The sequence below is a fragment of the Heterodontus francisci genome, chromosome 12, assembly GCF_036365525.1.
Source record: "Heterodontus francisci isolate sHetFra1 chromosome 12, sHetFra1.hap1, whole genome shotgun sequence".
NCBI classification, from domain to species: domain Eukaryota; kingdom Metazoa; phylum Chordata; class Chondrichthyes; order Heterodontiformes; family Heterodontidae; genus Heterodontus; species Heterodontus francisci.
The window spans coordinates 100,199,941-100,213,261 of NC_090382.1; the positions used below are offsets into that span (position 1 = coordinate 100,199,941).

The 13,321-nt window shown below is 40.7% G+C and overlaps 1 protein-coding gene across 3 annotated transcripts in view; it reads left to right on the forward strand.

The window, feature by feature from the left end:
• rbm27 (RNA binding motif protein 27) overlaps positions 1 to 13,321 on the forward strand; it is a 217,688-nt gene that overhangs the window by 36,084 nt on the left and 168,283 nt on the right. For all 3 annotated transcript variants that reach the window (XM_068043929.1, XM_068043931.1, XM_068043932.1), the window contains exons 4-7: positions 1,284 to 1,381; positions 3,629 to 3,831; positions 8,980 to 9,246; positions 9,952 to 10,206. In XM_068043929.1, the coding sequence (XP_067900030.1) occupies positions 1,284 to 1,381; positions 3,629 to 3,831; positions 8,980 to 9,246; positions 9,952 to 10,206 (823 nt within the window). The remainder of the gene's footprint in view (positions 1 to 1,283; positions 1,382 to 3,628; positions 3,832 to 8,979; positions 9,247 to 9,951; positions 10,207 to 13,321) is intronic.

Consider the following 13,321-nt stretch of genomic DNA (forward strand, 5'->3'; position numbering starts at 1 on the left):
CCCTCCCCACTAACAGAAAAGCCCTGATTACCCCTTTTCCATCCCAAATGCACTAAGTGCAGAGTTCAACCCTCCCCTCACCCCCATCCCCACCCCTACTTACACTGACAATGCAGAGTTCTCACCTTCCTCACCTCGGTGGCACTAGCATTCCTGGATGGGAAAGTGAAGGCGCGGGAGTGCCGCATGTCACTTGTAAGATCTGGAGCTGCCGGTTAGATCGCTCGGTCTTCCATTTAAATGTATTTGAGTAGCTGATTTGAATGTTCAAATCTGGGTCCTGCTGCAGAGCGGCGGATGTGCCGCCACAGAGCTTTCCCACTGCCGGGAAGATCGGGCCCAGCATTCCAGGCGTTGGACTCCGTGCAGGCTGCTGCCGCACCAATCTTCCGGCCCCCCACCTCCAACCCACGGAGCCCGACATTGGGAGCGCAACAAAATCCACCCTGTAGTGTTATTTGATAATCAGGGTAAAAGACGTAACTAGGAAAACCTTTTCTTATAAGCATAAAGTTCGGTTTTAAGAGAGAGGTGGCATAGAAGTTAATTCTGGTCAGAATCAAGCAGATAATCAAACCTTCTTTCGGGGAAAGAAACAGAGTTAATGTTTCTGGTCTGTGCCTTTCTTCAGAACAGACCTGAAAAGTTAACTCTCTTTCTCTCTCTCTCCACAGGTGTTGCCAGACCTGCTGAGTATTTCCAGCATTTTCTGTTTTTATTTCAGATTTCCAGTATCCGCAGTATTTTGCTTCTTTTGGGAATATGAGTGTAGATGTGTTGCACCAGTGACTATAGAGTGTTTCTTCAGCACATAATCTCCCGAACTTGTTTCATTGCTGTAGCATTATTTCTGGCTTTCTGATTGGTGTTTGACAATGATGATGACGTTGACCAATTTGGTGGGAAATGTGACAGAAGTCAAAACAGTGAAGATGGGTGCAGTGGATATCCAAACAACGAACAGATTTCAGATAGCGAAGTAGTAAAATTGTAACAAGTTAGAGACTCAAATCTCTACAGAGTCAGTCAGATTTCATAAAATTACTGCTGTGTTGTAGTGTCATGTTTGAGCTGTCTGAGAGACCAATAACGAGAGAAGTTTGGAAGATGTATTCACAAGGGTGAACTGCTGTGGTGTAATCATTCCACTTATTTTTTCATTTTATCTGTGAGTTGTCAAGGGAGATGCACTAGTAACATTGAGTTTTTTGCTTCAAATATTTTTCTGAATTTGTAACCGAAAAACATTTATTCCCTTTTTTTGCTGGTTATTGCTATTTCAGGTTCCCTTGTATGATGAAGACCAAGATGGCAGAAAAACTTTAATGTTAAAGAAAAGTCACAGTCCTTTTAAACCTGTTTTGGGATCTATTGATACAAGGTATGTGCTTTAACCCAAATTATTACCTGAAAATCTCAGACTTGAGCTTGCTTTCAGTACAAGTACAGTTGTGTCAAATATGATTGATTTAATCACCAGTCAGCTACTTTTTCTGATTTTGGACATAAAGCAAGTATGCAAACTAGTTTTTTTTTCAAAAAGGTTTTGATTTTGTTTTGAGGATGCAGTAGGCTCAGGAAAAATGCCCCCTTCTACTTATTTTTGATAATGCCAAGTAGAGCAACTAGCTACAGCCAGCAGAAGTATTACTTGTGTATTCTGTTGCTTTGTTTTTCATGAATTATGAATATTAGTTTTAATGTATTGCACCACAATGTACTTATTTAGCATGATAAGTAATGGTAATCATATCACCTCAGTTTCATTGCTCTTCTGATTTTTGTAATATTACAATATAAAATGGATTAAGACGTTGGAGATGATATCCCTCTTAAAATGAGAAATGCAAGAATGCCTCTGTTTCTCCATAACTAATGCCCAACAAATGAAATAGCACTGTCACATTTGCACATTTTGATCACTGTACATTCCAGTTTTCCTTGGTGGATTATAATTATGGGGAAAGCAGGCAATTTTGATTGAGAGATTTTGTGTTCAAATTAATTCTTCTCTGATAGCAACAGTAAAATTTTGCAAGCGCATTTCAAGATTAATATAGCGTAGCAATATAGTGGATGCTCATGTATCTTGTAATGGGTTGAATGCACAGTGACCCAAATGGTTTTAACTGAAGCAAGTGTTTTGTCAGTGAACGACAAAACCGGTCTTTTGTTTTTAAGCAAATTATTTCCGAATATGTCCTTTTTGTTCAGAAAGGTATTTGCAGATCTGCACATTTTGAATTTATCCTTTCCTGGCTCTTTCTATTGTCCCCCTTCAATATTTTAAATCTCAATCCACTGCCCTAATTATTTGATTCACCAGGGCACTGGTCCTAGCCAAGTTTTAAGTGGAGACCGTCCCAATGGAACAGCTCCCCCTTTCCCCAGTACTGGTGTCAGTGCCCCATGAACTGAAACCCCCTGCCTCCCACACTGATCTTTCAGCAATGCATATAGCCTTCTAATCTATTTGTCCCCATGCTAATTTGCATGAGCCTCAAATAACCATCCAGGGATTTTTCCCTGTGAGATTTTACCTTTAATTTAGGACGCAATCTCCTCAACCACTCTCAGCAGAATCTCATTCCTAGTTCTATCTATGTAGCTGTTTCCTGCGTGGACCACAACAACAGGAACCGTCTCCTCCCACTTCACGTTCTTCTCCAGCCACAAGATGTCCTTAGCCATGGCACTGAGTAGGCAACACAACCTTTGGAACACCCAGCCATTGCTGCAGGGAACAGTATCTGTCTCTCTGAAAATACGGCCCAGTACTACTACCACATTCCTTTTCACTCCCCTCACTTGAATAGCCTCCTGTGCTTTGGTCAGTTTGGTCATCCATCCTGCATTCTTTGCCCTCGCCAGTCTTTGCTGACTGTCACCATGCTGGCAGCAAGAACCTTGTACATAGGTATGGGCAGAGGCTGAGCTCCTCCACCACCTGTACCTGGGATCCCCTTTCCTGCCTGACTCACAGGCACACTTCCTGTCCCTTACCATGAACCAGACCTGTCCCACTTTCGAACCTAAGGGTGTGTCTGCCACCTTGATCAGAGTGTCCAGGTAACTCTCCCCTCCCTGATGCCTCGCAGTGTCTTCAACTCGGATTCCAGCTTTACAACTCTGAGCTGAAGTTCCTCGAGATGCAGACATTTGCTGCAGATGCAGTTGCGCGGGATTGCAATGCTACCCACAAACTCCTGCATGCAGATGCTGCACAGCACCTGAACTGCCATCCGCAACTTTGTTTTATTTATTTAGTTAATTAACGTGTATGTATTTAATCAACTTTGGTTTTTTTAACCAATTACTTGATCGAGTTTAAGTTATAGGTAGGTTAAATTAAATGTTTAACTGTAAAGGTACCACCGCCACCCATCCTTGTGTTGTTATGTCTGTTGCACCACTTTCTCAAATGCCCTCTGTATTTGTTTTAAGTACTCTGCTGATTCTGTTATTCCTACTCTGTTTAAATCACCTCAGGCTGTTCCCATAGTGCTTTGTGCTCTGCCTAACTTATAATTGAGCTGGAGTTTGATTAAGTTTTTAAATCAAATTTTGATCTGAAGGACCATAACTTTGTTACAAGCACAAGTATGATGCGTTTTTTTCAATTTGTCAGAACTCGTGATGACAAAAAGCGTGAAGAACGACGACGCAGAGATTTTGAGAGATATCCTCATCCCAGAGACCTTTACCGAGAACGGTATGACCGCCGTAGGGGCAGAAGTTATAGTCACAGTCCAACAAAGAGCACAAGTCGAAGTCGCAGTCGCAGTCGAGACCGGACTCGAGATCTTGGGCGCAGCAACAGCACTAGCAGAGGTAAGCTAATAGGTGAAACATCCGGGCTTTAATTTTTTGACTTCAGATCTCGACAACTCTTCCTCCTTCTTCAGCACTTGTAATTTTTGTGTGAGTGGGAAAAGGATGGTGCACTGGTGAGTAGCCTATTTACTGTCTGCATGCAGGGATTTTGAAACAAGGATGAGAACACTAAAATAATAGTTTGGTTAATACGGTAGAAGGTGGGGACAAGCTTTAGGACTATTTAAACCATGAGCAGGCAATTTGAGGGGGAAGTTTAATGTAGATAATTGTGAAGTCATGCACTTCGAGATGCAAAATAAGCAGAGAAATTATAGCATTAATCAGGAAAATTCTCAATAAGGCATATCAAGAAAGGCTTCCATCAAGAAATCAAGCCAATGTCTGGCTGCTGCCAAAGAAGCATATGGAATGTCTTGTGCAAATTAAGGAATAGTGTAGACTGAAGGATGTTATCCTAGCATTGTTGAGCAGCCTAGACCTGGAAAGGGTGTAAAGAAGAGCTCTCACAATAAATAGGGGACCAGAGAGTAAAACATGAGAATTGACTCTAAGAACTGGGACTGTTGTTGGAAGAGAAAACTGGGAGATTATAAACTGGAGTTATTCAATCTAATGAGATTGAGGGATGTTGAGAATCAGTTAGGAGTATTTGATTTAGGAGCACAAGTATAAGCTGAAGAGAGTCAAATTCAGGCAGACCGTAAGAAATTATTGTTTTACTACAATGGTGGTTGGGTTTTAGAATGGTTTACCAAAGAACTTTGTACTGGCAAGTAGCTTGGATCCCTTCTCGGTAAAGTTGAACAAGTATCTTGAAGATAAACATATCATTACTTACCACTGCTGGGACTGCAGCTAGGCAGACTAAATGGATTTAGTCTCTCTGCCAAGGGAAAAAGTTTCTTCCTATCTAACCTATCAATGCCCCTCATAACTTTGTATACCTCAAGCATGTCCCCCCTCAGCCTTCTCTGCTCTAAACCCTAGCCTTTTCAGTCTCTCTTCATAGCTGAAATGCTCCAGCCCAGGCAACATCCTGGTGAATCTACTCTGCACCCTCTCCAGTGCATTCACATCCTTCCTATAGTGTGGCGACCAGAACTGTACACAGTACTCCAGTTGTGACCTAACTAGCATTTTATACAGCTCCATCATAGCCTCTGTGCTCTTATATTCTGTGTCTTGGCTAATAAAGACAAGTATCCCATATGCCTTCCTAAGCGCCTTATCTGTCTGTGCTGCTGCCTTCAGTGATCTATGGACAAGTACACCAAGGTCCTCTGACCCTCTGTACTTCCTAGGGTCCTGCCAACCATTGTATATTCCCTTGCCTTGTTCGTCCTCCCAAAATGCATCACCTCACACTTCTCAGGATTAAATTCCATTTGCCACTGCTCTGCCCATCTTACCAGCCCATCTATATCGTCCTGTAATCTAAGGCTTTCCTCCTCACTATTTATGACACCACTGATTTTTGTGTCATCTGTGAACTTACTGATTATACCTCCTATATTCGCGTCTAAATCATTAATGTACACGACAAACAGCAAAGGTCCCAGCACTGATCCCTGTGGTACACCACTGGTCACAGGCATCCAATCGCAAAAACAAGCCTCAACCATCACCCTCTGTCTCCTGCCACTAAGCCAATTGTGGATCCAGTTTGCCAAATTGCCTTGGATCCCATGGGCTCTTACCTTCTTGACCAATCTCCCATGTGGGACCTTATCAAAAGCCTTACTGAAGTCCATGTAGACTACATCAACTGCTTTACCCTCATCTACGCACCTAGTCACCTCCTCGAACAATTCAATCAAATTTGTTAGATGTGACTTCCCCCTGACAAAGCCATGCTGACTATCCTTGATTAATCCCTGCCTCTCCAAGTTACCCTGTGTGAAGCACTGCACATCTATGCTAAATGCCACCCTGTAGTATGTATAATATAGGTAGCCAGATTTGAATAAAAGCAAAATACTGCAGATGCTGGAAATCTGAAATAAAATCAAGAAATGCTGTAAATATTCAGGTCTGACAGCATCTGTGGAGAGAGAAGCAGAGTTAACATTTCAAGTCAGTGACCCTTCTTTAGAACTGACAAATATTAGAAATGTAAGTGGCCAGCAAGGGGCCATTTCAACACCCCTCCTGCTCTCATGCTCGCATCTCTGTCCTGGGATTGCTGCAGTGTTCCAGCGAACATCAACGCAAGCTCGAGGAACAGCATCTCATTTACCGATTAGGCACGCTACAGCCTACTGGACTGAACATTGAATTCAATAATTTCAGAACATGAGGGGGGCCCCCTCCCTTTTAATGTTAAGTTATTTTTATCTTTTTCTCCTTTTTTCTTTTTTATTTGGTTATTTTATTTTAGGTTTTTTAGTGTGCTTAGTTTGTTTCTACTGTGCCTAGCCACTGTTTCTGTTTTTTAAAATTATTTTAATGTTTGTGCTTGGAGTGCTATGTGCTTTACAGTCTATTCACACCCTCTCTCTACTAAAGCTTTGTCTTTCAGCACACCATTAACATACCATTTGCCTTTGTTCCATGACCTTCTGGTCAGTTATTCTCTGTGACCTTGTCCCATCAACACTTTCTCTTTTGGTATCTCTTGCCTCACCTCCCCCCCGCTTTACTTTCTTAAACTTTTTCACACTTCTAGTATTTGTCAGTTTGAAGAAGGGTCACTGACCTGAAATGTTAACTCTGCTTCTCTCTCCACAGATGCTGCCAGACCTGCTGAGTATTTCCAGCATTTCTTGTTTTTAGAGCCAGATTTGAAGATTGATTTTTATGACTGGAACTCTGACTCTTGGTGCCTACTACTTTTACACCTTCAGTTTTAGCTCCGTGATGGCCTCTGAGTCAGCAGGCTGAGAGTTTAAGACCCACTCCACGGACTTGTGCACCTTATCTAGACTGTTAGACCAGTGCAGTATTGAGACAATGCTGCATCTTCATAGGTTCCATCGTTTGAATGAGGCATTAAATTGAGACCCTGTCTGCACATTCGGGTGGATATAAAAGGTCCCAAGTTTCAATTTCAAGAAAAGCAAGTGAGTTTTGTCCAGTCAATGGCCTGGCCAATATTTATCCCTCAAACAACATCTCAAAAAGGGATTATCTGGTCATTATTACTTTGCTATTTGTGGGACCATGCATGTTTTCAAATTGGCTGCTATGTTTCCTACATTACAACAACGACTAGACTGATTGTATAGGCCTTGAGAAAGGAAATTCAGACTGCTTGATATTTTCCCAGGTCTAGATGGAGACCATACCGTAAGTATTTTGGCAATTTTTGAATGTTTTTCTGAGATCTTAATAGGATGCCTGTGTTTAAAGGATTTAGGCCCCTGGAGTATGTTGATTAATCCTTTCATCTGGATCCTTATACAGGTTTTTTTTATGCACAGTATTCAACTTGCATGGCGGTTGAAGAACAGGTTAAAGAAGATAAAATTTAATCAAAAAATATTGCTTTCCAAAAAGAAACAAGTACTTTAAAATGCATTTCACTTACTCAAGAGTGTGAAGCGCAGAGCTGTTCGCTAAACGCAATGGGACAATGAAAGAATTGAGTATTTATTCTCTATCACACCTGTCGTTGTTTTTCATATTAGAATTCATGCTGATAATTGATTCCGTCGGGCATTTGAGGTTAGAAATAGTTCCAGACTTTTCTATTTCTGGTCACTTGATTTGACTTGCTTTTATCTCTGTAGCTGATGCTGGGAAGCAAGGAATTCTTGCAAATTGGGCTAAGTATTGGAAAGGACCAGTCATGGCTTGATCTTAACAGATGCATCTGAAAAATTTCCATTGTCACATTAATAAATTAATAGACTGGTGGGCTGTGACTTACAATGCTACTAAAGAAAGCTAATTCACAATGTTTTATGAGGGGATCCTTTTCAGCTTAATGTTTAGAGATGCCGAGCAATGCATTGCAAGGGAACATCATAGTCCCTCTGGATTCCAGGTCGTGTCCCTAGCTGTCTGTTGCTTGAATCTGTCAGCTGTACTTGCAATAGCTTCAACATTTCTCAACCAGGGCACCAGGTGGTAAGCCCCATTTGAAAGTGTTTGCCTTTGTGAAAGGATGGAAGAACCCAGCAACTGACAAAGATCAGCATATACAGCTCTTTTTATATTAAAGTACAATTTTCTGCATCTGTGAATGCCAGTGGGGAGCTCTTAGCTTCTGAGCCCAGATGCAGAGAAAAAATGTAAAAAAGCAGGTTTGAAAAACAAAACATTTATCAGACATGGTTTCCTCTGGACTGTTACTACTATAAACTTTAAATGAAATCAGAAAATGCTGATACAAACGCAAAATACTGCGGATGTTCTCGTTTGAAATTTCTCGCAACTGCAGTATTTTGCTTTTGTACTATAAATCTCACTTATGAAACTATGGCTAAGTAAAGTGCACAGCTTTTATGTTTTTGTCAAATATTTTGAAGTCAATTTACTTCCTACTATTCCATTTTGAAGTTTGATAATGAATGTTGTGTCGATGGCCTGCATATTGCAAATTCAGATTTAATGGTCATCAAGTAAGGGCCTAGCATTAAAGCATAGCATACCATGGACTCCAGTGGCTTGGATGAAGCTTTGCTTGAGACACTGAATAAAATTTAAATGAGCATTTAAAAAATATGCTAAGGTAACTGCTGGCTTATTGTTTTTTATCAGCGATGTAGCTAAATACAAGAAACAGTTCACTGAAAAGTGCAGATTTTAATAAAGATGGTATCCTTGCCATGCAAAACTCTGAACTGCTTCCTATTGGAAGATGGTTGTATCAGGGTATTGGCAGTATATTGCAAGATAAGAAGCTGACCTATTCGGCAAATGCTACATTCCACATGGTGCTTGATTGAAGAGCAAAATTAACATGAGCATAAATATATGGACTGCTTTCAGCCTTTTGTAGGGCTGTGAACGTACTTTTAGGGGAGCAGGTTGATGCTTGTGAATACTTATTTTATAAATACTAAATTTAAATTGCGCAGTCATTGTCGGGTATAATTTGACAACCTTGCATAACCATTTTTGGTATTGCTTCTTAATTTGAAAAATTCATCTAATTTTGTAAAACTTTAGTTTAAGTAACACTTTTTTTTTAATGAACAGAGCAACATAAAGACAGAACCAAGTTTGAATTGGAAAGAAACGAGGGCTCGGAGAACATGTATGTTCCTAGTTGCACGTCATCGAGTAGTTCAGCTGAACAGTACTTCTCTGGAGGACATGCTGCTCCTAGTGCAGTAACTGTGGTAGCTCCTGCCCACCACCCTGACAACACTACTGAGAGCTGGTCTAATTTCTATAACAACCACACAGGCACAAACTCCTTTGGTAGAAATGCAGCCCCAAAGCGCCGCTGCAGAGACTATGATGGTAAGAAACATGCGCAACTTTCATTTCTTTTACAAAATACATTTGAGTCAGAATTTAATTCCTACTATTCCATTTTTATTTTGGTGGTGAATGTTGCCGCGAAGGCCTGCACTGAAACTCTGTGCTATGTAGCAAACTCCTGTTTAATATCCATAATGTAAGGGCCAGGCAAATGAAGCTGTGTAATGCATCCAGTTGAAATTTGGCTGTAAATGAAAGGTAATAGGAAGGATCAAAATCAAACGTGTAATAGGCTGAATTTTAGTGCTCTACAGGCAGAACTTAATGTGCTATCCTGGAGCTATGATTTGTTTATCAGATTTGCTTTAATCCTTTTAGAACTGAAAACATGCTTGTGCCATATTCAAAATAATACATGATTACCGGGCTGAATATCAAAGCTGCAGGACCAATAATTAGAGGTAGCCAATGGTCTGTAGAACGAGAGACACCTAACAAAATATTTTTATACCTAATTGAAAACAGTTTTTCAGCTATCAGCAATCAAGGCACCTGTGTTTATGCACACTGTGTAGTGAATGCATACTGTCACATTTGGATGGTTGCAGGATAAGTTGTTTCCTCTTTCTTTCCCCACGCCCCCATAGAATCACTCTTGTGCCTTAAATTAAAATCTGAATGATGTGAGTGAGAACCAGAAAACTTGTAGAAAAATTTGTACTGAATTTGATGTCTTATATTTAGAGAAAGGTTTCTGCATGCGTGGTGACCTCTGCCTCTTTGATCATGGCAATGACCCACTAATAGTGGAAGATGTCACTCTTCCTGGAATGATTCCTTTTCCGCCGCCACCTCCAGGCTTACCCCCGCCAGGCCATCAGTTGCCCCCACCAGGACATCACTTACCTCCGCCCTTACCAGGTCTCCCTCCAAACCTGAGGTTACCCCCAATACCACCACCTGGGCAGCCGCCGCCTCCTGGCATCCATCCTGTATCTGGTAAGGACAACGTTCCTTTTCTCTTAATAAAACACCGTTAAGTTAAACATTTACTTGTATTCAGTGAATTTGGGATAGTTCTTTATATATTTTGGTTTTTCTGGAATAAAAAAAATTATGTTCATTTGATAAGTCTTTTGTACTTGTGAAAACTATTCAGTTTCACTTCTGTGAAATTGCATTGCATTTAATTCATGGAATAATCACTGAGCAGCATATGAAATGTCAAGTAAGAAACACATCTGCCATTCTACTTCATAACCTACAGTAACAGCACATTGTATTGGGGACACATTTGCATTTGGAAGTTGAAAAGGTGTACCACATCCAGTCATTACAGAAGAAATTGTTCTCAAAGGAATGAATCAGAAAACCAGGCTGACGTTGGGAATTGAGTATTATCATGTTCTGAATCTGCATTGCATTCCACATGTTGGTGCTCTGCTACAGATTTAAACCTTTTGAATAAGCGGGCTTTATGGAAGATATTTCTGTCATGTTTTTTTAATGTGCCTGTGTAATTTAAGGACCCTTGTGTAATGCAATCTTAAGTCATTATTACCAGAGTACTAAAATAGACTTAATGATGTGAGAACTGGGATTATTATTTTGAAAAGTACAGTAGGTACAAAAACTGAGAATGCTTTTGTAAGGTGAAGGTTTGATGGTTGACTTAACATTCCGTGTTGATTAGCAATATTATTGCGTAAAACTTAAAATATAAACCAGAAAACAAATGACAGTTAATTGAATGCACGGGACTATCTCGGCCAAAGAGAGAACTTCTCATAAGTGTTTAGTGAGTTGCTATGTTTATTTCTGTAGCTCACAAGCTTCCAGTAGAAACCTTTTGTAAATTAAGCTTGAAAAATTTGAGAACTTCTGCTAATTGCTGCAGTAATTTGAGATTTGCATCTAATGTTAACTAATGATTACAACATGCTTACTGTTGATGTCACAAGAGAAACATTTTTGCTTGCAGCTTTGTATCTTACAGTTGTCATCTCCTGGTTTTATAGAATCACCACAGAATAGTAGAGCACAGAAAGAGGCCATTTAGCCCATCTAGTCTGAGTAGATTTGATAGAGGCATTAAAACCATATAGGGTTTAGGTAAAGTAAATAGAAAAGGTTTCCAATTGCTGAAGAATCAATGCCAGAGGACACAAATTTAAGGTGCTTGTCAAAAGAACCAAAGGCTCTTTAGCAGAGCATTCCAGTTATTCTTTCACATTTTCTCTTTCTCCATATCCCTGAATTTTGTTTCCTCCTTCAGGTATTTATCCTTTTCCATTTTGAAAGCTACTATTGGATCTGTTTCCACTGCCCTCTCAGGCAATGCATTCCAAATCCTAAACACTCATTACATGAAAAAAGTTTTTCCTCCTGTTGCCTCTAGTTCTTTTGCCAATCACCTTAAATCTGTAACCTCTGGTCATTAACCCTTCGGCCACTGGAAGCAGTTTCTCTTTAAAAATCCAAGGGTTTAGAGCGAGTAAATAAACACCTTTATCAAATCTCCTCTTAGTCTTCACTGCTTTAAGAACAATCCTAACTTTATCCACATAACTGTAATCCCTCATCCCCCCTGGAACCATTCTGGTAAATTTCTTCTGTACCATCTGCAAAATTTCCACATTCTTCCTAAAGTGCAGTGCCTGGAATTGGGCACAGTACTCTAGATGGGGCTGAACTAGTGTTTTATGTAGGTTTAGCACAACTTCCTGGCTTTTGTACGCTATACCTCTATTTATAAAGTTCAGAATCCCACAAGCTTTATTAACTGTTTTGTTAATATGTCCAGTGAATTTAGAAGATTTGTCTACAAACACTCCCTGGTCTGTCGGTTCATGCCCCCCTTTAAAATTGTGCCATTTAGATTGTGTTGTCTTTCCTCATTTGTCCTTCCAAAATGTATTACCCTTCATTTTTTGCCATTGAATTTCATCGACCACTGTCCGCCCATTCCGCCAGCCTATGTCTTCTTGAAATCTCTTAGTTTCTTCCTCACTGTTTACTACCCTTCCAAATTTTGTGCTATCTACAGATTTCAAAACTCTACCCTTATGTCAAGTCCAAATCATTAATGCATATCAAAAACATGAGAGGTTCTAGCACTGAACCCTGGGGAAGACTACTGTATCTCTTTCCACCCCCACCCCGCCCCAGTACAAAAGAATCGCCATTCACCACAATTCTGTTTCCTGACGCGAAGCCAATTTTGTATCCATGCTGCTACTTTTATCCCATGGGCTTCAATTTTGATAAGAAGCCTATTATGTGATACTTTATCAAATGCCTTTGAAAGTCCATATTCATGACATGAATTGTATTGTCCTCATCGACCCTTTCTGCTACCTCAAGAAAAAAAACTCAATCAAGTTAGTCAAGCATAATTTTTTTTTTATTCGTTCATGGGATGTGGGCGTCACTGGCTAGGCCAGCATTTATTACCCATCCCTAATTGCTCTTGAGAAGGTGGGGATGAGCTGCCTTCTTGAACCACTGCAGTCCATGTGGAGCAGGTACACCCACAGTGCTGTTAGGAAGGGAGTTCCAGGATTGTGACCCAGTGACAGTGAAGGAACGACGATATATTTCCAAGTCAGTATGGTGTGTGGCTTGGAGGAGAACTTGCAGGTGGTGGTGTTCCCATGCATTCGCTGCCCTAGTCCTTCTAGCTGGTAGAGTTCGGGGGTTTGGAAGGTGCCGTCTAAGCCTTGGTGCATTGTTGCAATGCATCTTGTAGATGGTACACCCTGCTGCCACTGTGCGTCGGTGTTGGAGGGAGTAAATGTTTGTGGATGGGAAGCCAATCAAGCGGGTTGCCTTGTCCTGGATGGTGTCAAGCTTCTTGAGTGTTGTTGGAGCTGCACCCATCCAGACAAATGGAGAGTATTCCATCACACTCCTGCCTTGTAGATGGCGGACAGGCTTTTTGGGGAGTCAGGAGGTGACATAACAAATCTGTGCTGACTCTCCTTTATTAGTCCACACTTGTCCAAGTGGTAATTTTCTCCTGGACTATTGTTTCTATAAGTTTCCTCATCAGCAATGGTAAACTGATTTGCCTGCCAGATTTATCCTTCTCCCCATTATTATCACTTAATGTTTG